The sequence below is a fragment of the Sturnus vulgaris genome, chromosome Z (genome assembly GCF_052056855.1).
Source record: "Sturnus vulgaris isolate bStuVul1 chromosome Z, bStuVul1.hap1, whole genome shotgun sequence".
NCBI classification, from domain to species: domain Eukaryota; kingdom Metazoa; phylum Chordata; class Aves; order Passeriformes; family Sturnidae; genus Sturnus; species Sturnus vulgaris.
Window position 1 is genome coordinate 68,808,803 of NC_142283.1, and position 23,585 is coordinate 68,832,387.

General features: G+C 37.7%; 1 protein-coding gene and 1 long non-coding RNA gene across 2 annotated transcripts in view; one reads left to right on the top strand and one right to left on the bottom strand.

Moving 5' to 3' along the window:
* Nucleotides 1-380: 380 nt before the first annotated feature.
* LOC148219906 (uncharacterized) lies at nucleotides 381-1,028 on the bottom strand. Its single transcript, XR_015799255.1, has 2 exons — nucleotides 734-1,028; nucleotides 381-647 (listed from the first exon to the last, which is right to left on the bottom strand). It is a non-coding gene; the product is annotated as an uncharacterized LOC148219906 (long non-coding RNA).
* Nucleotides 1,029-1,168: 140 nt separating this feature from the next.
* Nucleotides 1,169-23,585, top strand: part of TTC33 (tetratricopeptide repeat domain 33) — a 42,629-nt gene continuing 20,212 nt past the window's right edge. Inside the window, exons 1-2 of the mRNA XM_088156032.1 lie at nucleotides 1,169-1,244; nucleotides 1,417-1,645. Coding sequence (XP_088012158.1) covers nucleotides 1,425-1,645 — 221 coding nt within the window. The 5' untranslated portion in view covers nucleotides 1,169-1,244; nucleotides 1,417-1,424. The remainder of the gene's footprint in view (nucleotides 1,245-1,416; nucleotides 1,646-23,585) is intronic.

Here is a 23,585-nt window from a genome sequence, read left to right on the forward strand (position 1 = left end):
TCTCTTTTTGCTGAGGTTTTTTTTTTTTTTTTACTTGTTTGTTTTTGTTGTCTTTTTTTTTTTATTGGGGGGCAGAGGTTGAGGTACTTTTGTTTGGCTTTTTGTTGTTGATGTTTAATTCTTTTTTGGGGCGGGCGTTTTGAGGGGCTGGTGGTGATTTTTTTAAATTTTTTTGAATGGTTTTGTTGCTTGGGTCTTGTTTGTTTGTTTTGTTTTTTTTTTTTTTTTTTTATTGTGGTGGTGGTTTTGAATCATTAAAAAAAGCCGGTATAATCACGGACAAAGACCCTCTAACTAATTAAAGTTAGAAAGTGATATGTTTATTCACCGGCGGGCGGCACGGGAGTCACCTCCGAAAGGCGTGACCGTCCCGAACAAGGTTCTTTGCCATCTATTTATTCCCCAAGATCTTACATACAATACATATGCATAACCCCAGCACCTCCCATCCCCATCCCATATTAAAATGAGCCCATTCGTCCTTCACACGTGCGCAGTTCTTCTCTTGAATTGGGTCGGTGTTCTCGAAATGGGTCAGTGGTCTCGAAGGATGAAGTCAGGAGAGTCTTCATCAGGTCTCAGTGACCCTCTGGCACGATCCAAGGCTCCGTGCTTCATGGTTAGCAGCTTACTTATTTTACGTTCTTCTGTACGTAAATTTATAATAGCAGATAATGATACCAATTAGCTCTAGCCTAAGCATCTAATAATTATTAACCTACCATTTACCTACCTAACTTACATCTTGGTCATGGAAACTACTTCTACTCTTAGCAAAAATCTTAACTTTTTAAAACCATGATTCAGCTTAGTCCCGTTCAGAGGAATACCCATCCTTGTGAGCCTGGGTCACTTCTCCCTGCGGGACTCCCCGGGCGGAGCCGCCTCCCCGTGGCGGGCGCTGCTGTCCCAGGGCGCAGTCCGTACACGGCGGGCACTGCCCTGTCCCTGTGTGACACTCGAGCACCTCGGCCGGTGGCACTGCCAGGCCCGGCTGCTCTGTGCCCTCCGGCCCCGCTCCGGCGCTCCCTCAGGAGCGGGGGGCCCGCCGGGCGCCTCACGGCACGCAAGCGGCCGGCGAACTGCGGCTCCAGGGAGCGCCGCCGGGCGTCGGGCACCGCCACCCCAGCTCCTTCCTGCTGCCGCCCGGTTCCTGCGCCGCCGCCCCGCCTTTCCGCTTCCTGCAGCGGCCCGGGGCTGGCTTGGCGCTTGCAGCCGGGAGAGGCGGCGGGCGGCGGCGGCAGGTACCGCCGGGCATCGGGGCCGAGCGTGCCTCAGGGACTGCCCGGGTGCAGCCGGTCAGATACACTTCGTGTGGGGGAGCGCCGCTCTGTATTACTGTTCGAGCGAGGTGCGATTTTCCTGCTGTGTTCTTAAATATAAATTACCTAACGACTTAAAATGCATTCTTCCTAGTTCTCCAGATGGCTTCGTTTGGGTGGAAGAGAAAGATCGGTGAGAAGGTCTCAAAAGCTACTTCTCAGCAGTTCGAAGCAGAAGCTGCGGATGACAGGGATCTGGGTGACGATGATGATGCTAACTGGGTGCATGCAGCTAAGAGAAGAAAGGAAGTTCTCTTAGAAGATTGTGTAAGGAGAAGTAAGGAGCTCAAGGATGAAGGTGCAAATTTGGCTGAAAATAAGAGGTACTAATGTTGTTTTATTCTTTTTTCATTGACTGAAAAGCTGCTGCATGATATTTTAATCCCTTCTCTAAACACTAGTAATTTGCTAGTAGCTGCGTTGGTAGTTTTCGTAATTTGAAAAGTGGTAATTTCTTTCATTCTGCCTTTACTGTCTGGTACTAAATAAGTTCTTGCCTTTGGTGGTGCTGTCACCTGTGAAACGAAGTGTATATTCCATGGTGTCTTTGCCTATTCTCATAACAGCAACAAAGAGTACAGTAGTCAAGACATGAAAAATTACCTGGATTTGAAAACTGAAAGGGTAATTAGGATGCAAGGTGATAAGCCATAGCATAAGTAATGCTTTAGCCACTCTTGAAAATGTGTCTTTTTTTCCTTACCGAGAGTAAGCCTGTTTCCCTGCGCACAGTGCCCTGGGGAATCCTGCCAAGCAGCTGATGCGCTGTGAATCTGCCTAGAGCTTTGTTAGGTCAGGTCCAGGGAGCTGCTCCGACTGCCTCCTGAGTACTGGGAGTTTGGCAGTTCCGGAAGGATGCTAAAAAGTGGTTCCGTTGTCTTGTTATGCTTCAGGCAGGAAGTCCTTTCGGAGTACAGGTGTGTTAGAAGAGGAAGAGGTGGACTATAAATCGGGTATTAACTACATAATTTGGCCAGACCTCCACTGGAGGGGGAGGAAACAGTTCTGAGAATGGTCCCCCTAAAATCTTCAGAATTCTTTGACCTAGGAGTTTTTATCCTTTCTTTACTTTTGGGAGCATCTTTGCTTTGTTGTCCCAGATCAGAGATGATATTTTCCTTGTAGAAGTATTGCCAAGATGTCAGTAGGTGCTCCTGTGCTGTTATACTTTTTGTCTTAAGAAATGTCATGCCGAAAAAGGGCTCTCTGGGCGATGTGGAAGAGAGAACACTTGGAAGTTTAAAGCAGGCAAGTTTATATATCATAATAAACAGTCTGTGTGTATTGTTGGGTCTGATTTAAAAAAAAAAAGGTAATGAATAAACACAAAATTTCTTTGAGAAAAGGCCTATTTTCAAATATTTAAATTGAGTTTTCAACTGGTCACTCAAATAGTGACACTGTTCAGTCAGTGACTTCAGTTGATTCTTTTGTGTTCCTGAGGCCTGTAATTTTTGAAAAAAAAATTTGAAGCCTTTCAAAGTTGAGTTTAAATTAAGAGCAAGTTAAACTTAATAAGTTCTAAGTATCCTGCCATTGTATTAATCAATAGATTTAATGCAGTAGTTGTGTAAGTAGGTTACATTAATATTAATAGTTGAAAACACAGAATGTACAAATTAATAGTCAATTAACATATCAGTTTTTATCACCTGAAGTAAATCATAGCTCGATGTACAGAAAGGTAAATCCATTCTGTCCTTTTAGGAATACTGAGATTGCTAAATATTTTTAATAATCTTGTATCAGTAATATATCCTGTACTCACCTATATTAAACAGATTGATTTTTTAATTTCTGTCTTCTGTTATACTTGTGTCTCCCTTGTATTTTGGTTTAGATGTTGTTGGATTGCTTTGGATATCTTTTCTCTTATGTTCTTTTTTGATTTTTCGGTATATTTTTTGATGTGCAGTAAGTCTTTGGAACAGTGGCAAATATTTTGTTGTAGATGGGGTTTAGGGTAGGGACATACTGAACAGCAGGTAATTTTTGATGCTTTTAATATCTTCACTTGGTCTTTGAAGCTGAGTTCTCCATTACCTTTTGGTTAAGAAACAAGACAAAAGCTTCACCCATCAATAGCAATGTAAGCATTTTTTGTGAACGTAGGGAGAACTATCTCTCATCAGAGGTGCTTATAAGAACTGCTGAGAAACTCTGAATGACTTACAACAGATGTGCTAAAGAAGTTAACGTTCATATCTGAGGCTCAATAGAGGTTCTCACTTGAACTTAAAGTTTCCATCAGTTACTCCAGCACACTCTCCAGGTCAGGAAGTGATGGTGATATGGTGCTGTTGGGGTACATAACTTTCAGACAGATTTTTATCTTAAAAAAACCCCAATCACATAGATTTTACTCTGGCAGAAAGTGGTTGCTGTAATTGTATTCAGGCCTGTGTGGTCTGTTTCTTGAATTTGTACAGCATAAGCAGATTCCTGCAAATTATTAAATACTTAAGGTGGATTGTTTCCTGAATTATCAAAGTGTGGTAACAGTTAAAAAAAAATCTGAGTTGGATTGTGTAGCATTCTAGAACAAAAGCAAAGACATAGCACTAGAAAGTAACAAAGGTTGGTTCTTGGTTTGTGTTACTTGTGGAGTAAAGGAGATCTAAAAGAAAAACTCATGAAGAAGCAAGGGGGCTAAATAAAAGAAAGAATGGAAAGTTATTAATTCAGCTTCATTTCTTACGGTAGAGTGACTCTGAGGTAGCGTGCATGGCAGAAATGAATATGATGAATTTTATAAGCAGGCCCACTGTTGCTTAGCTAAAATTGTCATTACCACGTTTATGCTTTATTAGTCTGCTCAGCATGTTTTTCTCTTAAGATGAGGCAGTGATGGTGTTAGAAGCCCCACCGTGGTTTTGTTAGTCTCTGTCTACTCCATACGTCTGTTTGTGTGGATGAGTGAGATCTCACTGTCTGGTGTTTGTTAGGTCGGGTCTCAGTGCTTCTCTGGGGGAGGGAATAAGGAATGAGCTTCTCAGGCACCAGAATTTGTGCAGCTTGTTATTTGCTGATTGTCAAAGTTGCAGGGGACATGGGGGGATTGTTTGGGAGGTGGTGGCCCTCTGTGGGTTTTCAGCTATCATGGAACTGTGTGAGGAGTATTTGTATCTGCTGCAATGTGTGTGCATGAACCTGATAAGCTGAGACAGACACACAGAAGAAAAACAGTGATGAAGATGACAGTTTCTGGTCCATATTTTGCATTTTTTTGTGGAATGGGAAGAAGAATTAGGAGTCTACCAGAAAAAGGTGTTAAACTAAGTTGATCATCACATTGGGTGGTTACTGTGAAAAACACTGTTGACAAGACTCTGACCTAGAAATTTCATAAGTAGGCAGTGTTGAAGATGGCTTGTAAATCAGTGATCCTGTCAGAACAGCAAGAAAAGCAGATGTGTGGAAGAAGTACCATATTTGTATGCTCTTTCGGTGTGTGAAAAGGAGCAGTGAAACGAGTATGTACAAACATACACACAATCTTTTGGGAAGGCACATGGTGCTGTTCTTCACGCTATCATGTGCAGGGCAAGGAGGTGGCCTTTGATGATCCCTGTGGATTCCTTCCAGTCAGGGTATTCTGTGATTTCTGTGAACAGAATATTCTCTCTTGGTAGAAAGTAGGAGAGTATTTTTTTGCTTATAGGAAACTTAAAATACTGGTGTAATCCAAATATGATGTGTCTACATATACTGCAGTTGAAAAAAAAGGCAACTGAAAGCAAAACCAAAACCCAGCAACCCCAATCCAGTTTTTCTGTGTTGATAGTTCTACACTGTTTTAAACCCAGCATAAGTTCACATGTTCTACCTTAGTATTTTGAACACAGCCATTTGCCATTACAGTGTTATTTGACTGGGAGGGAGGTAAGCCTTTGGCTCTGGCCTCAGGGTTAAGAAATAGTTGAGGTGCAGGTAAACAGTGAAGCATGACGTCCTTAAATACATGGCATGTGAGAGCTAAAGGCAGGAAGAAAAACTTCTGCCAGACTTGTGTCCTCAATGTAACTGAGTTGCCTGTCCATGCAGCAGCTCTGTAATCAGCCCTGTGCTGTTTTTCAAGCCTCAGAGTTCTGCAGCTGCCCAGTGAGTGGCGATAGAGCTCTTCTCAACGTGCCCTGCAGAGATGCAGGACTTCTGTTGGAAGTAGATGCTGTCGGGTCTAAATTCTCAATGAATGCATTTGTTTCTTCAAAGTTTTGCCAAACACAAGTTAGTACCTCTTCTGCTTCTGATGATGTTCATTGCACTAAAAAAAGACTAAAAATTTCCGTCTTGATTGGGAAGGTCATGTTTTCAGCTGGGACACTCCTACATTAGAGGACCCCCTATATTAGAAGAAAATAAAATTCTTTCACTATATCACTTGATGTCCAGGTTAGATTGATTAATAATATTTTACTTTTTATTTCCCTTAGCTTTTGCAATAGCAAATTTTAAAAGTGCAGTGACTAGACTAGGTAACATGCCAATTTTCATGAAACTGTTTACTTTTCTAGAGGGATTAACTTTTTAGAATTGCTTAATTTTTGTAATCAGTTGAAAGGAACTGAACTTTTCTGAAGGGTAATTTTTTCCACATTTTAGCAGTTGAGACTTTTTTCTCTGATGTGAATGCCAGCATGACTCCCAGATGTGTAGTTCATGATTCTTTAGTTATATATGCTGTAACTGAGTTTGTTTTTCTCACTAGACATTGTAGGTTGTCAGATGATGAGGCACACACCTTTAAAAAGTATGCTTAGTGTTGTGGTAAGTCAAGTGTTTACTGAAAAAATATGTTTATCAGGTGGAGCAGATTTTAACAGTTATATTTATTCCATTTACCTATGTGTTTTAGATTTAGATTATGGTAAGTACTCGATTAAATATGAGTTATGAAAGCAATAAAATCGTTTTCAGATTACATTACTAATTCATTTTGGTGCAACTAAGATGGCAAAGGATAGACATGACTATGTTGAAATTGCTTTTCAAGTTTCAGTCAATAAAACTGATGTTACTTACATAATACAGTGTTAATAAAAAGGTTTCCCAGAAGATCCCAGCAGCTGTCTTTGGCAAAAACATTTCATCAAAACATTAGTTTAATCAGCTGAGTTATATTGTAGAGTAGCCTAGAAGAAATAGTGTGTGTTAGAAGAGACATCCAGGGAGAGCAGGTGGCACTTATTTCAAGTTTTCTTCCCTCAAGAGTAGTTCTTCCTGATGAAGAGCAAATCATAAAAAGCTGAATAAGAGCCCTGTGTGGATATATAGTAAGCTCCTGACAAAATCCAGACGTAAAATGGAGTTTTACAAGAGGTGAGAGAAAGTTGTGTGACCCAGTGAGACCACAGAGACTCTGAGTACGCAGGGGCAGGGATGAAGTTAGGAAAGCCAAAGCACATGTGGAGTTGAATCTGGGGAAGGATGTGAAGGGCAGCAGGAAGAAGGGCTGGTACAGGTGTATCAGCAACAAAAGGAAAACAAGGAAAAATGTGCGTTTTCTACTGAATGGGGTGAAGAATCTAGTGATAAAGGACGCAGATCAGGCACTCGCTGTCTGCTTTGCCTTGGTCTTTACTGGTAAGTGTTGCCCTCAGGAATCCCGTGTCCAGCTGACCAGAGGGAAAGTCTGGCTTAAGGAAGATTTACCCTCTGTGAGTCAGACTGAAATGTTTAGATAAACCTGATGTATAGAAGTTCATGGTACCTGATGAGGTCCATCCCAGAGTGCTGCAGGAGCTGGTTGATGTAATCACAGAGAATCTACAACTGCCCTTGAAAGGTTTTGACAGCAGGGCATGGTTCCTGGGAGCTGACAGACTGATGGGGAACGGTGTGGATTTTCCATCCCTGTTGATACTCTGGACAGGAGCCTGAGCAGCCTCCTTTAGCTGACTGTGCTTTAAGCAGCTGATTGGACTAGATGGTTCTCTAGAGTTTCATTACAATCTTGGCCTTTTTGTAAGCATATCCTATGAACATTTCAAACACATTTAGAATACAGAAGGTAGTTCCTGTGAGTTTTTAAATTTTGATTCACTAGTACAGGTATCTTTGGTGGAATACTTTGGGTGCAGAAACACATTAAAAAAACTGCTCTGCCTTCTTACCATCTCTGCTAACTGATCTCATTTAAAGCAAACATGTGTTTTGAAAGTCAAAAAATTAAAAGGATTGATTCAGTATATAATCTGGGATTCTATGAATCTTAGTATCTGGCTTCAAGAATAAAATCTAAAGTTCTGTTAGGCTGCTGGCATAATGTATTGGCAGTGTTGACTCTTTTGTAAGAGTAATCTGAAAGCCCTACACAGTTTGGATTTTTATGATTAAGTGTTGGAGAAATGACTGGAAAATGCATATAATGAAACTAGGGTATGTACTAAGTACTCATACCTACTGTTCCTTGTAGGCTGAAAATAACTGTTCAGTATCAGTTTGGATGTAATTTGCATACCAGGTATAATTAACTATTATATATAGTGCTTGCATCTTTCAGAATGAATTACCAATACCAGTGTTCTGCAAATAAAGTGAAAAGTTTTAGTATCAGTAATTGTTTGACTAGGTTGAGAGTTTTCTTAGGTCAGTCATGCAAAAATGCAGAGAACTTAAGTAGATTTGACACTGTAAGTAAAATTATTCAGTGCAAATAGGGGCTTGGGTAAAACTGTCATGAGTTCTAGTCAAAATACCTGATCATTTTTTAAAGTTTTTCAGTGTTTAATGTTACTGTCTATTTTGTGTCTATGTAAAACTTCCTAACTTTTGTGCTTCATGAGAATGCTGTGCACATCATATGCTCACAAAAGAGACAAAGGGTATGTAAACTGGAAGTTCTTGGTGCAAAACACATGAGCTGAAACAAAAAAGAGTGAACAAGTACAGACTTTGTACCTTTGTTTCTTGGAGAAAGCATGTTACAGCTTCTCTCATATTAGTCAGAATGTATGGATTGTTTTTCAGGCCTCACAACCTTTCTACAGTATTTTAAAAGTGCAGAGAGTGTTTTGCAGTGTTTAAAACCCTCCTGTACGCTCTTTTGTGAAGTAACACTTTTTTTTTTGGTCTAATTTGGTTTTTATTGCTAGCTTTATTTCCTTCATTACGTACTGACAGAGTTGCTCCTTTCTGGTGATACGCATCTAGCTAGCCCCTTTCATTGAGAAGTAAGTTCTTTGCAGACTGCTTAAGTAGTTATTCTCATTTTAATTGTAATTTATCTTTAAATTGGCTATTTTCTTTTCGTTCTGGGAAACATTATTTTCCAGCAGCTGGTTATTATTTGGCAAAGCAGGAGTTCAGTTATGAAATTGTTACTAATTTAGTGCAGATTTTTCTGAGAGTGAGTGCAAGAATTGTAGATTATTTAAACTGTACCCAGAGTTTGAATAGTTTTGAGAGTATCTTTTTGTTAGAATTGTTGTTCCTTGAGGATATTGAAATGTGACACCATGTGAGCCATCTGTACTTGAATGTGGGCATATTTCTGTGTGTATGTATTTGTAAATAGAAACAGAAGGAATATTCATATGCCAGCTGTAGACTGTGGAATCATTTATATATGTCTTCATAGATATATTTTCTTTCAGAGACAGCATAATTTAATTGGTGGCTATTTATCATCCTGTCTAATTTAAGGAGTTACTGTTGTCAGCCAAGATCAGAATCAGTATTCATTCACGGTCTCTTGACAGTGTGAGGAGAGAGGTAGAGCCTGTGAGATGACTGCAGGGTGATGGCAGTCCTCCTGTAAACACCTCAGGTTAAGTATCTAAACTTAGGTGAGTGGGTGAGAGGAATTGGGCTTATTAGCGCTTTTTTGGAGGTGAAAGAAGGGTAATTTGTGTTGCCTGCCTTTGTATTTGTGTCTAGAGGGTTTGTTCCTTATATGCATGAAGTATAATTTGCTGAATTTTATTACTGAAAATCTGTGTTTTTCAATGGATATGTCCTATGCAGTGTTTTTTTATTTAAATAAACTCTTTGAAAATATGTCTGCTTACTTAGATTTATATATGTAGAGAATGTTACTGGAACTGAAGAAGCATTAAAATAAAAGGTTCTTACGTGTTTCATCAGTATGTATTAATTTTGAATGTATATGTTAATATCTCTGTGTAGAGTATTCATGCCTTACAGTTCCATTTTTTCTATCCTTTCTTTATATATGAAGTTACTGGAAACTAATGAATACTTGTCTCAGATTTTTATAGGCAGTAATCAACAGTTTCTAAATTTTTTTGTTACTTGCTGCTCCTCTTATTTTGTCCCATTCCTAGCATGCTTTCCAGACAACTTTTGTTTATGACCCATCAGGACAGTTGCATCTAATCCCAGAATATTTCTGTGTTACTTCTTAACTATATAACATAATGGGCTGTAAATAAATAACCTAAAAATATAAATATTTATATCATATTACTTTTATTTTATTACTCATTATGATAATATTTTGCATTTAATTTTTATCACTCACTATGATAGCTGAGCTTGAAAAATTAAAATATGTGAAAGCACGTGGGCAGGCATATTTCTAGCCTTGTAAAGTTTACAAAGGCAGAATAATTAACTTTACCATTTTTTTCTTATTTTTTCTGGCAGTCGATTTTTCTTGAATCTGATGTATATATGTCACCAGTGTTTTGAGATATTTCCCATATGAACATTCAGAATGTTCTGCTGCATGTGAAGGACAGTGAGTCTATGTAGCAGAGTGTTACTGGTGCATTTTTTTCTCCTCTCAGGTGCGGTATTGAGGTGAAGTGCTTCAGTGTGAGTTTCTCTCACAATTGGCTTGATTTCTGAAACTGTCTTCATTCCTTTTCTCTTCCTGCATGTTACTGTGATAAACTGTCTGAGACAAGGATCGTCTTTTAAAATAGGTGATGTGGTGGCAGCAGTAATAGCCAGCACTATTGCCATGCAGCAAAATACAATTTCTACTAGCAGGTCTGTATTGAATGATGGCAGTTAGATTAATGTGAATTCTTGGAGGCAGAAGTCTCCCTGTCACGTTAAAGACCATGCTTGAGCTTAGAGATTTTGCCTATAGCTTCAGATCAGAATTTTAATGCTGCAACTTTTAAATGTAGGCAATTCTATTATTTATATGCCTAGGATAATACAATTTAGCAAAACCTAGTAATTTACATTAATAATCTAAGGAGTTTTTATACAAACTGGGGCCTCTTCCACATCACTCACAGGATCTCCTGTATTAATGATATCATGTATTACAACATGGATACTGTAAAATGTGATCATAGCTCATTTTTTTAAAGTGACAGTTTTGTTGTTTTGCTTTTTGTCCAGATATAGTGTTAAATACATCTAGTACCTTTTACTTGAATAATGAAACCTTTGTATTTAGAAATAATATTTTCATAATATTACTTCTTTTCATAGGGGAAGCAGCAGGGCAAAAAATTAAGTGGTTTCCTAATTTAATAACTTTGACCAGTTGCTCTTCAAGTCTAGTTATTGTTACTGACAAAGATAATATCCCTCTCCACTGCTGTTTTTTTAACTGTATCTGTGGTTCATGGAATTTAATTTTGAAATAGTAATTTTGTATCCCTTGCCCAATATTTATTGAATCTGATGTGTACCTGTTGTCAGTATCTTCCAAAATTGAAATGTGCTAATTTTAAGGGCTTGTAATTTCCCATTTGGTTCAGTGTTTTACTACAAAAGTAGGATATGGCAGTGTACTTTGTTGTAGGGTCTTGGTTCCTTTATTATGTCAGCTTGTCTTCTAGGTTCCTAAATGGTGTCCTCCATTTCCTGTGGTATATTGTGAAAGCGTCCCTGAACTGAAAAGGATGCTTGGCAGTAAAGACTTAGAATAAAAACTCTGTCAACATCTTGTTCAGCCAAGTCTTTTGAAGGGTTAACTCAAATGGCAAATGGGGAAAATTGAGAGTGGTGCGTTCTCAGTTTACATTGTAGAAATATTTGATATTGTAGGACTGACGGTTGTTAATGTGTTGACTTCATAACAGTAACTACTTCCACAAGAATAGCTGCTTGGAAGGGTCCTATATAGTGACATGTGGTCATCAAATTTATGGCTTCCTCTATTGTTTTTTGTCCCATTGATTTATTTATGTGGCAGTTAACAATGCAGTAATTTTGTAGACAGTTGTTCAATTACATCAGGGCTGAGTTAACCAAAAGCAAGGGCTGGTGTGTGCGTTCTCCCTAACTTCAGCTGTGTGCTGGTTTCACCTGGGGAGAAGAAACTCAGAGAGAGGTTCTCTCTATGAGAAGTCCCTCTGGGAGTTGATGGGACCAATTGGAGGCTGGTTTGGTTATTGACAGCCTGAACAACCAATTGGAGAAAGTTAGTTCGCTCCATGAACACACATTTTGAAGGAGATAACCCAGAAAAAAGCTCTCTTTCTTTTCCGGCAGCAGTGCAGGTAACACCACCCGGGCCTGGCAGGGGGCAGGGCCGGGCCCCTGGCTGGGGAGCTGGCATGGCCCGGCAGGGAGGAGCGGTGGCCATCCACAGTGGCCAGGGAGACCCAGAGAGGCTGATTTAAGATCCCAGCTGATTCCGCCCCCCATTCTTCTCCTTTTCCAGCTCGAAGCTCCAGTGCTGTAGCCTTGTTTTTCCTTGTGTAAAATCTTAACTCTTTCAATGCTCAGATAAGACTTGCAGAGTTTTCAATCCTCCTCGAAGTGAGAAAGAAGAAAAAAGATACTCAGTGAAGCAAAAGCTGTTTCTTTAAATGGAAGGAGAATGAGGAGATGCTGTGAAGATGGCTAAAAATCCTTTTGTACGTTGTAGGGATTAACTGATGTTACATTGAATATTCCTATAAACCATGGAGAAAACACATAAACGGTTGAAGTGTTCCATTTGATAGATCATTTCACCAAAAAGCACCTGTGTTGAAAATCTTTTACCTCAAGGAAAAAAGAGGGTCTTGGTTTTCTGAGGATGAAGCGTGAACAGAGAGAAAAGAGATGAAAATAACTTTTGTTTTGGAACAGTTCAGTCTTAAAAGTAATACCCTGTGAGTTCGACATGGCCCACAAGCACAGTTCTGGGAAGGCTGTGAAGCTGGGAGGAGTGCCAGGATTGCAGGTTCCCGGGCGGCTGCTACTTGTGAAAGTGAAGTCAAAAGAAAACTGTTTCCTTCCCCCTTTTAAGAAAGAGATCCCTATAGCCAAACAAGAGGAAGCTCCTCTCTCTAAAGTGAACTGAGTAAGATTATTTTAGTAGGGAACTAACTGAAGTGTCTTTGTATGTTGTTGTTAAAAAGGAATGGAAAGGGGGAGGAGGGAGTGGTCTGAAAACCTTATTCTGAATTTGTTTTTGTTCCCCCCCTTCTTTGTGTAGTTAATAAATTTCTTTTTATACCCTTTTAAGTTTTAGGCCTGCCTTGCTTCTGCTCCTGGTTCTGTCTCACAACGAAAAAATAAGTATATTTAAATTGGCAAATCAAAACTATGACAGGTTGTTTGGAAGTACCTGGTCAAAGATTGCAGTTCTGCCACTGGGTAAACTGATTTGATTGGGGGCAGCGTGACCCAGTTCTGCTACCCTTTCATTTCCACTACTTTGCCATGGTCCCATTTTTTTGTTTTTACCCTGGGGGAGCCCAACTTACAGTACCAGTTAGTCACAGCATTGCAGAAGAAGCTTGGCTGGAAAATAAGTCTCTTTCTGGTGGCTGCTTCTGATCTGGTTCACAAATGCTTCTGACAAAATAGCCAGAAAAATGGGAGTGAGTGGCCAAACTACAGGGGAGGAGAAGTTACTTCATTTATGCTGTATTGTTGTCTAGTTGCTGCCTGTGTTATGTTGCTGTATTGCACATAAAGTTTGAAATGGTTATCTGTGAATTTGTTTACACTTGTAGTTGTTACACTTTTAAAATACTCATCTGTTTTCAAATTAGTCTGTTGCACTTTTATTGCTAGATTGTAAACAAACGACTTCTGATTAGTTCATAGGGACTTTACTAGCAGTTATTTTCTCCAGTTTTAGCAGTACAAACTGAAGTACACTTTTTTGATAGGGGCATGTGTTGTCGTGGTGTTTCAGCCTTCTGATGTTGACAGATTGTTTTTACACTTTCTCACATTCTTTCTTCTAAACAATTATTGTTTTGCATTCCTCTTTGGAAGAAGATTGGTGGACGTGTGAGGGAACGAAGGCAGTCAAGAGGTCTCATCATCGCTGTCCAATCCATGCTCATGGTTGGAATTCTATAAACAGACATGTAATGTAAATAAAGAGGTCTTTTCCTGTTCGACTTGCTTGGAGTCAGGTGTGAGTCTCTCTTTCTCTCTGTGTGGTAGTGCCACAGAGCCACAGGGGGTGCAGAGAGAATCCTAACACAACAAAAATGGTAAAATATGTTGTCAAGTACTTTTGGTAAATAATTAACCCATATGAAATGGGTGATAGACAGTGTACATTTTGCTTAGTAGAGTCATTTATGTGACCAGTACATTTGTCCTGATCTCTAAGGGAAGACTTGGTATTTACAGTATCATCCTCAATTTTATACTACTGTGTTTAAATACTGAAATTCAGACATTTTAGATAGGAACCATACCTTTTCACCTGTGAATGCCTGCACTTGTACCATATAGTGAAAGAGGTAATGCAAGCCTCCTCTCTTCCTTTTTGTGCCTTCTGAAAAAGAGTTAGAGAAATTCTATTTTTATGAAGAGCTGAAGTTCGCTATTTTGCAGTCAGTTCAAACTAATTAATAGTTTTTACAGGCTGCCATTCTTAGTATGAAATGGATATATTTTCATGCCAGTCTCTGGAGTTTTACTGACTCTAGCAACTAAATGGCAAATATTAAAGCAATGTTTTGTCTTTGACCTATCAACTGTTAATAGAAATCCAGTATAATAGACCATGCATGGCTTAAGCTTTTTGTATTCTGCAAAAATTAGGAAATGACAAATAAAATGTAGTTCATAGTTGTGGGGGTTTTTCAGCTACAGTATTTGGATAAGAGATCTTGGCAGTGAATAATGGACTGTGTTCAGCTGGCTCCACAGTCCTATTTTTACTGTTAAAAAATAGGAGACACCTGTTAAATATATTGAATAGCATAAACTTACTGAAAGGAGTCTGCAGCCCAGACTTCTCTGTACTAAGCTGTATTTGCCTGGAAGATTTAATACAAACTTTTCTTCTGGGAATTGGCTCTTCTGATGCTAAATTCACCTTCAGTGAATGTTGACATAGATGTTCTTCTATTGGTTTTAGTCTAGGCTGTGAGTGAAAGTCATCTGTTTGTCAGAAGGTTAACCTTTCCTGGTGTTGCTCACATAATTTATTTTCCTGGACGTATTTGAAATATTGTATATTTTAAAATAGATTTGTCATTCAGTTGAGTATTTCAGCTTCCAGTCCTTAAAGAGCATTTCTGATTTGAAATTGATTAATATTTACTGAGACCTCAAAAAGGGCTTAAATAAGGGCTTGATAAAGAAAAGGTATACATAAAGCATTCCAGGGGGTAGGATTGCATGCTGAGATTGAAATGAAAATTTTCCAGTTCAGAAGGTAAACTTTGTTTTAGTAAGCCCTGCTAGACCATCTTTCTGTCACTGTCGTATTAGAAAGTATTTTTGCAAAGCTCTGAGTATGAAGGTGGTAGGACACTGTTTGCTAAAATGCCTTTTTTCATAATGCATTGAGTTTCATTACTATCACAAGAGCTGTTTTGTTTGGTAAAGTAATTCTCCAGTGTAATTCCAGTGTAACACTCTCCAGTGTAATTCTCCAAATGGACAATTACATCAGGGAGCTGCCTGATATTTTAAAACAATCTGTTGGGCAGGTGATAACCTTGATCAAGATGTTGATATGCTCCAAGGAGTAAAACTTTTATACTGGTACAAAGCAGGGACAAGACAGTAAATTGAGGTAGGTGGGGAGAGTGTGAACAACTTTTAAGGACCTACCTAAAGTTGCAGAGTAATTGGAAGATGTTTGCCTTTCAGAAATACGGCAGAATTCTGATATTTCTCTCTTGTGGGTGGAATTGAATGAATGAGGTTTCAGAAATTACTTATTTTAGTAGCTGATTTCTTCTGTGGTCTTCAAAAGTGCTAAAGGTATTGCAAGCAATACTGGAAAAATTTAGAAGCGCTGTTGGTATAAAGAATGAAGGAAATTGATACTAAAATGGAATAACAATAATTAAAATGTCCTAATTAATTTTCCGAACTGCTGTAATAAAGCCTAAGGAAGCTTTATACAATTACTAGTATTTTTACATTGAGCACTGAGTAACCTGGCCCTTTTGTTTCTGCGTAATTTATTGTTTTTTATTTAGTTTAACTGATTATGAGGGTGTCCAGGTTACTTAGTTTTGGTCTTTATATTCTGTTAATAAATTGAGATTGAGAAAGAAAAATCATAAATATTGAATAAAACTGGGAAAAAATCACCCAGGTGAGGTAGTATATGTCTAAGTCTAAAAAACATTAATTGGTGCTGTTGGAGTTTGTAGATGGTAGCTTTCCATAAATTCAGGAAAAGGAATTGTAGAGACAGAGTTTTGCAAGTCAGCCTTAATTTTGTTCATCTTATCGGTGTAAGCAACCTAACATCTAAAAGAGAGAAGGTAGTAAAGAGTATATATTAAAGGGCATATTTTTATAATTGAGACATAGACCTGTTCTCCAGTGTGGTAGAAGCTATCAAACTTTGCTTTCTTTTTGTTTTTGTTTTTTTTTCCCTGAAGTGATCTTTCAGTTTATAGATGCTTTACAGCCCTGTGCATTTTCACAATAAACCCGTGTCCGTTGCCCTGTTAGCTTTTTTGAAAGTGTTTTGTGAATCTATTGATGGTACTATCTTTCAGAACTCAAAATGTTCTTTGTAGATGTTTCCTGTTAAGTAGAGCATAGGATTTGAGTCATAAATTAAGACCAAGAGGGAGAATGAATTTTACAAGTTAGAATTCAGAAGCATGGGATAATCTGAACAAATCAGTGAAGTATTCCTATCCAGTAGTTATTGCAGATGAAAACATCTGATATATTAATCTTATGTGGAATCTTTAATGTTTTATTTTGCCTTGCATGCTGTATTTTGGGAAAAAAAAACATTGAAATAGAAAGTCCAACAGTTCTTGCTGTTCCTCTCTTTTGACAGGCATTGCTTTATTGTGCAAAATGACAGTGCCAGCCAAAACCGTCAGTCTGAATGGTTCCTGTAAGGTTGCATTTCAGTCATGGGTCTTGAAGCACAAATAAAATTCATCTGATCCTTTACAGAATGTTTTTGTCTTGAGACACTGAAGGCCACTGCTCCTTGCTGCTCTACTATCGGTAGTGAAAAGTTGCTGCTCTTCTTGCCACTTTCATGTGGAATCAGTTCTATTGTGAGATTTAGAGCTCATCCTGGTGATAGTTTCCTTAGTTGTAGGTAGTGACACCCAGTCTCCATCGAGACTGTATATATATGTATATTATATATTATCCTTGCAGATAGATTGTTCTGTTTATTACAGAATTATGTCTATATTTTACTTATTTCAGGAGACTTCATGGCTTTTGTTGACTAGTATTTGCATTAGGACTTTATAGTAACTTGAAAAACTTTCTAATCGTTTCAGCTGTGTGGAAGGTATATATAGAGTACGTGCGTACTTAACTTACTGGAACTTTAATGAAAAAATGAAATTGCCTTTCAGTTATGGAAATACAATAGAAAAGTGTACATTTCCCATATCTTTGTCTTTATCTTTGTTGTCTATAACTTTTGTCCTTATTATACATCAGCAAACATTGTAAAGAGGCTGTAAGTAATAGAAAAAAAGAAAATGAATCAAATTACATTATTTAACGCAGATAACAAAAGCATGTCGACTAGGTGAGACGGAACTGATCAGAATAAAATGTGAGCAGACTATTGCTTTTCTTGTATCACCTCTCCCAAAACGTTTTGTCATGTTAATACCCTACTGTTGAGCATCATAATTTGGCAGTAAATAATTTTGAGAAAGATAGATGAATGCTGCTATTTGAAGCCCAGCATTTAACGGATTTTTTGTTCTATTGACTTAAAGCCTTAATTTCTGTGTCAGATTTCTGAGAACTATTAGGATCATAAGGTTAAGTAAGAGAAAGCTGTCTGCTATCTGTGGACAAATAATTAAAAGGTTAAAAGGAATAAATGTTTTCACAGCTAAGAGCAAAAGAGACATCTATGATTTTGACTTCTACGACTGTGTCTAAAGAGTGTGTGAACACGTAATTCTCAAGAGCAGAATATTGTTTCAAATGCAGCATAATGGTTTTTTCCTTCCTGCTATTTTTAGAGGAACTGCTGTTGAAAATATTTTGAGGAACTAAAGCTTTCTATTTAAAATTTCACTTCAGCAATAAAAATGTGTTATTTCTACTGTGAATACTTAAAATACTACAGCAATGTCTGATACTTGATTCATATTAATTTGCAGCTTCTGTTTAGAATACTAAAGTGGTGAACTGCTTTTACTGAAACAATAAAATTAATTCTTGTTTGACGCTTTCTGGGTTAGGATAGTCAGTTCTTACTGCTTAAATAATGAAAATAGCAGGTTGAGGTGTAATAAAACTTGATTTCCTTCCTATATTTCCATGCTACTCTTATTTGTCCCTGTTTGTTTGGGTTTCCTACAGAAGAGCTCTCACCTGTAAAATGACAATCAATACCCGATTTTAATTTCATTAAATTACAAGTCTGGTGTTTAACAAAGCATCCCACATGTTTGTAGACGTTTGGAAAGCAGCTTTTAGACCCTGTAGAGGGATTCTTAAGTGTTTTCTTTTTTACCCGTTATGGTCTAATCTGATACTAATGTTGAAAATAAAAGCATTTGAAATTGAATTTTAACTATATGAATGTAATTTATATTTATTCTTTTTAATGTTTGTTAATGAGCACTAGTCATACAACATACTAAATATTCTTCTGTATGAGAATACTTCTCAGTGGTGTGGAATATCTTGACAATTGCTGTTCTTAAGCACTCTAATATGATTTTCAGTATGTGAAATAGTTGTTGTTTCTTCTGTATCAACAAGTCTGTTGTTAGCACTTCCTTTCTAAGTAGAAATAGGTATGTTACCTAACTTGCTGCTGTAAATATCAGAGAAATACAGGTAAAAGGTTTGCCTTCCGTAGATAAGTTCTCAAATGTTGTATGCTATCTGGTATATTAAGATACTTCATTGTGCATTTTTACACATCTTCGTGTTCTATTTTGTAACTGGCAGTTTAGTTTTAATAGAATACAAGTAGAAATAAATTATTTCTTTTATCTCTTCCTAAAGGTCAAACCTTTATCTGTACTTTACATGCACCACAGTCTGTTAATACTTCTGTTGTTAATCAGGTGTGCAGTCAGTGATAGCAGTCACTTCTGATTGAAAACTTGTAGTTTTCATGACAAAACTAAATCAGTAAAACCACTACTTAACTGAAAGAAGTGTAATTTCTTGGAGTTCATTTTCTCCACTCCGAGTAATGCTCTGGTGTCTGAGTAATCAGCTTTTAGCAAGAACTTGATATATTAGGTATTCTCACTTAAAAAATACAGTACTAAGTTCTCAGGACTACTGCAAATTATTAGCAGTGTATTTTTAGTCCTTCTGACAGTCAACATGATGTGATCTTATTGCAGGTAAGTAAATTCCTCTTTGTTATATAAGTTTTCTATTAAATCCATATTTTGAGAGAAAAATAGGAAGTAGCAGTGCCAGGTCCAGAGAGGATCTGCAGCAAGGCCAGAAACAAAGCTGTAGAATGTACAGTATCTAGAATTTTGCATGTGATCGGTGTCATTTAAGTAAGATTTTGTTTAGTAATGTGCAACTATTCGTTCTATTTCCCTAAAGGGTTTTTAAAAAGAAAAATATGCACTTTGAACTTGCTTTTTAACCAGCTATATAATTCTCTTCAGTCGGAGCTTAAATGATGTTGTAATTTTTGAAGACTAAATACAAGTGTAGGCACATGCAGACATACTTCCCAAAGCCTCCCCTGGGGACAAAGCCCTGAAATTGCACACACAGATGGCCCGGGAATGAAAATGGTTGTGGAAGTTAGCTTCACGAGATTTGACTAGCACCTAGATGTTTTGCATTTGTGTCGCAAATTTTCTTGTCTGTTTACAGATAAGTGCAGTATCGGAGGGGGGTGGACCATGAAACAGTGGCTGACCAGGTTGTAAAGAATGGGGTAAAGTAAGTCAAAGGTAGCAGAGCCCTCAGCTCACAATTCAATATAAAATGTATTTGTGAAAGACAGGTTTGTCTGTTCCTCATTTCCTCAATCGCTTGTCGCTTTAATTATTTACTGCAATATATTCCATTCCTGTGTCTCAAAAAAGTGATTGTGAAATAGCTGCGAGTAATTTTTTTGAGATTACTTTTTTATATCATATGTGAGGAAATTAAATGTTATGCATGTGTGAGAGAGGGTGTCTGCTAGAGACGGTACCAGAATTCTGATTCTGTGGCTTTTGCTTTAGGTTATTTGATTTTTTACATGAACTCATTCATCTTTCTCCAGTATTGTATTTCACAGTTTTTCCTTGACAAAGGTAGTTTTAAAACTGCATTTGCCTGATGGATACAGTGATAAAAAATAGCCATATTTACATGTGTGGCTGGAATAAAAATTAGGAAACTGCTGAATTTGATCTTGTAGTTCATTGTGATGATAGGTGGTAATTACTTTTGGCACATGATGAGATGGTAACTCCCATCTTTTCCCATGTTTTTCTGCGGAAGTTGTTGAGAGAGAGAAGTCTCTTTGAAATACTTGTGTAGCTCTTTAATTTTATGGTATGTTCATCTGATTTACATGTAACAGAGCTGTGCGTTCACTGTATAAACCAGACGTATTTTTACTTAGTGGACTGCAAGTGTCGAAATGTCAATGTCCTGATTTTGAATGGTCTGATATGTGCAAGAATAGTAACTCTAAATCCATAGAGTTTAAAATTATGTAGTTCAGGTATGTGCATGCTGTTTTGCACTGCTGTCAATTCAAAAGAGTTTGTCCTGTCAAAGTGTAGCTGCAGTGAGTTTGTTTATTTCTCCTTTACTGTGGGATAAAACCCATGTATGGTCAGGTGCCATTGAAGAATTGCCATGCACCTCTTGTGTAGCCACACCTAGTTGAGACTGTTAAATTAAAACATTTTGTTGAAAGGTCTAGTGGATAGTAAAGCAGGTGGTTTTTTTCATACATAATCAGAAGTGATTTGCCACCAAATCGCCATGCTTTTGTGCTGCAGTGATCATGATTCACCAATAGTTGTCAGAATTATCTGACAAAAAAATGGGAAGTTGCTAAACTTCAGAACATTTTTAAACACATGAAGCATGATAGTGAGTTCTATGATTGGCATCAGGCTAAATGTGCTGTTGACATGAGTTTTCTGTGTGTTTAAGCAAAGCTAACTTCTTGTCACATATTTATGAACTGTTCTTCTCTAAATGCTTCTGCTAAGTGCTGTACATCTCCCTCCTCACCCCCAGCAGAGGAAGTAATTCACTGTGAAAACCTAGCTGTGTTAGAGGAATCTCAAGTTGTTAAACACAGAAGAGCCATGTTATGTTTGTTCTCCTTTTTCCTTCTTAGTTCCCTCATTCACCTGTTGTTTATATCTCTTCTCCCAGAGTCGAGCCCTGCATCATCTCCCAGCTTAAAAAGGGAAGTTTATTCCTGTAATCAACTTCTGCTTTGATTTTCATTTCTCTTTTTATGTAGTCTGTATAATTACTGACTAGTGTTCTTTTCCTCTGGTTTCCAGCAAATTCAGAATTTGATTTTGCACTAGGTTAAAACTGTTCTAGATGGTGTTGCTGGTGGCCACAGACCATTCATTCAGGACTATCTGTCAAAGTCTAAAGAAATCCCAGAACTTAAGTTTCTTCATGCCTTCTCCTAACACTGTACTCCTGTACTGTGCATCTCTCCTGCAGATGAGTCTCGTTTCGTCTGAATTTGATTCTATCTCCTCTTTTTAGTATATTTGCAGATATTTTCAGTGTCACTCTGATTATGTCCTGCCTCATTCTGTTCCTGAAGCATCAGCCTGTAGCAAGCCTGAGAATAAAAATAGAGGACTCTAAATCCCACATGAGCTGTAGTGCTGGTATCTAGCATTTTATGTTTGTAATTCAAGGACCGATCTCTGTGTAATCTCTGAATGTTAGGATTTCTACCAAGGAGCCTCAAACATTTTTAAAAAATTTATTTAAATGATTTTATTTAAGAGTTCAAGAGATCTGTTTTCCCAGAAGTGATGTTGAAAAAGTGAAGTGTAAGCACAAAGTGTTTGTTTCAAAAGTTTGGCAAGCTGTAGAAGAATGTGCCAAGTTTCTGCAGCTTGCAGAAGGTCAGGGGCACGTCTGAAGAGAGTAGCATTTTAGGGGAGTTATGGGATTTCATGGGCTGTTAAATAAAAAATGTCTAGATCCATTAGGTCTTGTATCCTGAAGCCATTCCAGATGTATGCAGTTGTCATGAATTTATTTCTTTTTACACCTTTGCAATAAAGAAGAGAAAATGCTAATTAAATTCTGATTGTAACTGTATATTTTTTTATAGTGAAATATACTACTTGGCTGAAATCACTGTGGGTAGATAAGTATACTGTATCTGTCTACTCACATAACTAGAATTTATATTTAAAATACATACATATATTTTATATATATAATATTATCTTAAAAGTGCTTTGTATCATTCTTTAGGTGCTTAGTTGTAATGTACATATGCATAAGGGTTTTAATTTTTCTGGAAATACTGTTTTCATAATCTATTAATGACAGGATATGTCCATTATTAGTATTCTGTGACTTTACTACTACAATAGACACATTTTATAGCCATCCCAGAGATCTAAAAATTAATGGATCTATTTTATGTCAGTTTATATTTTACTTAAAATTGGTTTTCATTTAGCCAAGAGATAATAATATCTTAAATCATCTGTCACTGGTTTTGCTGATACCTTAGTATCATACAGTCCTAGTGAACTGGAGATTTTTCTGCTCTGGCTCCTGCTTGAAGCAAGGTCATCCACAGAGGGTTACTCAGGACATTGCTGAGTTGAGTTTTGGATATCTCCAGTGATGGAAATGTGCTTAAACATAATTTTCTGTGCTTCAGTTCGTGCCTATTGCTTCTTGTCCTGTTACTGGGCATGACTGAGAAGGGTGTGATTCCATCTTCTGAACTCCCTGCCCTCCTTCCAAATTGGGTAATTTTGCACCATCATAAGATTCCTTGGTGACTTCCCTTCTCCAGGCTGCACAGTCCTGTTTCTCTTAGCCTCCCCTTATATGACAGATGCTCCAAGCTCTAAGCAGATGTCATATTTATACCAAAGCGTTCCTTTTCAAAACTACTTCTCCTCACAGTGGTAAAGTACAGTGGTAAAGCTGTACAGTTCAGCTCAAAAAAAGATCCTGAGAAACAGTAAAATGATTTATTTTTAAAATTACTTATTTTGCAACACTACCCCCATGCTAGCTCCCTTCTTATTTCAGCCAAGGTTTATGGTTTTCATAAAGCATTTACTGGAAAACTGACTTTATAATCTTATCTTATATCCCTAGGAATCTTATTCAGTATGGTATTTGATATTTAATATAACCTTTTATATGATCATTTCCTTCTGAAGAATGAAGTAGAACATTCTTTGATTAATGGACTACCTTTTTATAAAGATTTTTTCCTAAATTTGCATTTCTAGAGCATGCATCTATGGCTTATTTTTGCATAGTAAGGACGGTATCCTTAGTTTCTCCTGGAGAGCAATAGATATACTCTTTTTCTGAATGTTTAAAAGAATAGAACAGACATGTTTTATCAGACCTTCCTCTAAAGGAAATATGTGTGCTGAAAATATGACTATTTCACAGGCCTGTGGGTGTCTGCAGTCTGTAAGCTGGTAGTCAGCAGCTTTCCTTCACCAGCCTTCTGCTGTTGTGTTCTTAATTTGGGAAATGATTCTGGCATTCTGTTGTTCCTTCTCTTGGAATGTGCTTTCTGAGGCTCACAGGCAGAGTTACATATTTTACTGTTCACACACAGAACACACGTAGCATAGTGTTCCTGTGAATGTACAACTTCTTCTCCCTTGTCCATCTTTATTCTCTTGGCAGACTGTTGACAAATTGGCAGCAAAACTCATCAGGATTTGGGGGATATTAGCTTATATTTGATCCTTCTTTCAAAGGTAGCAGGTTCTTGCTCTGAGTTTTATC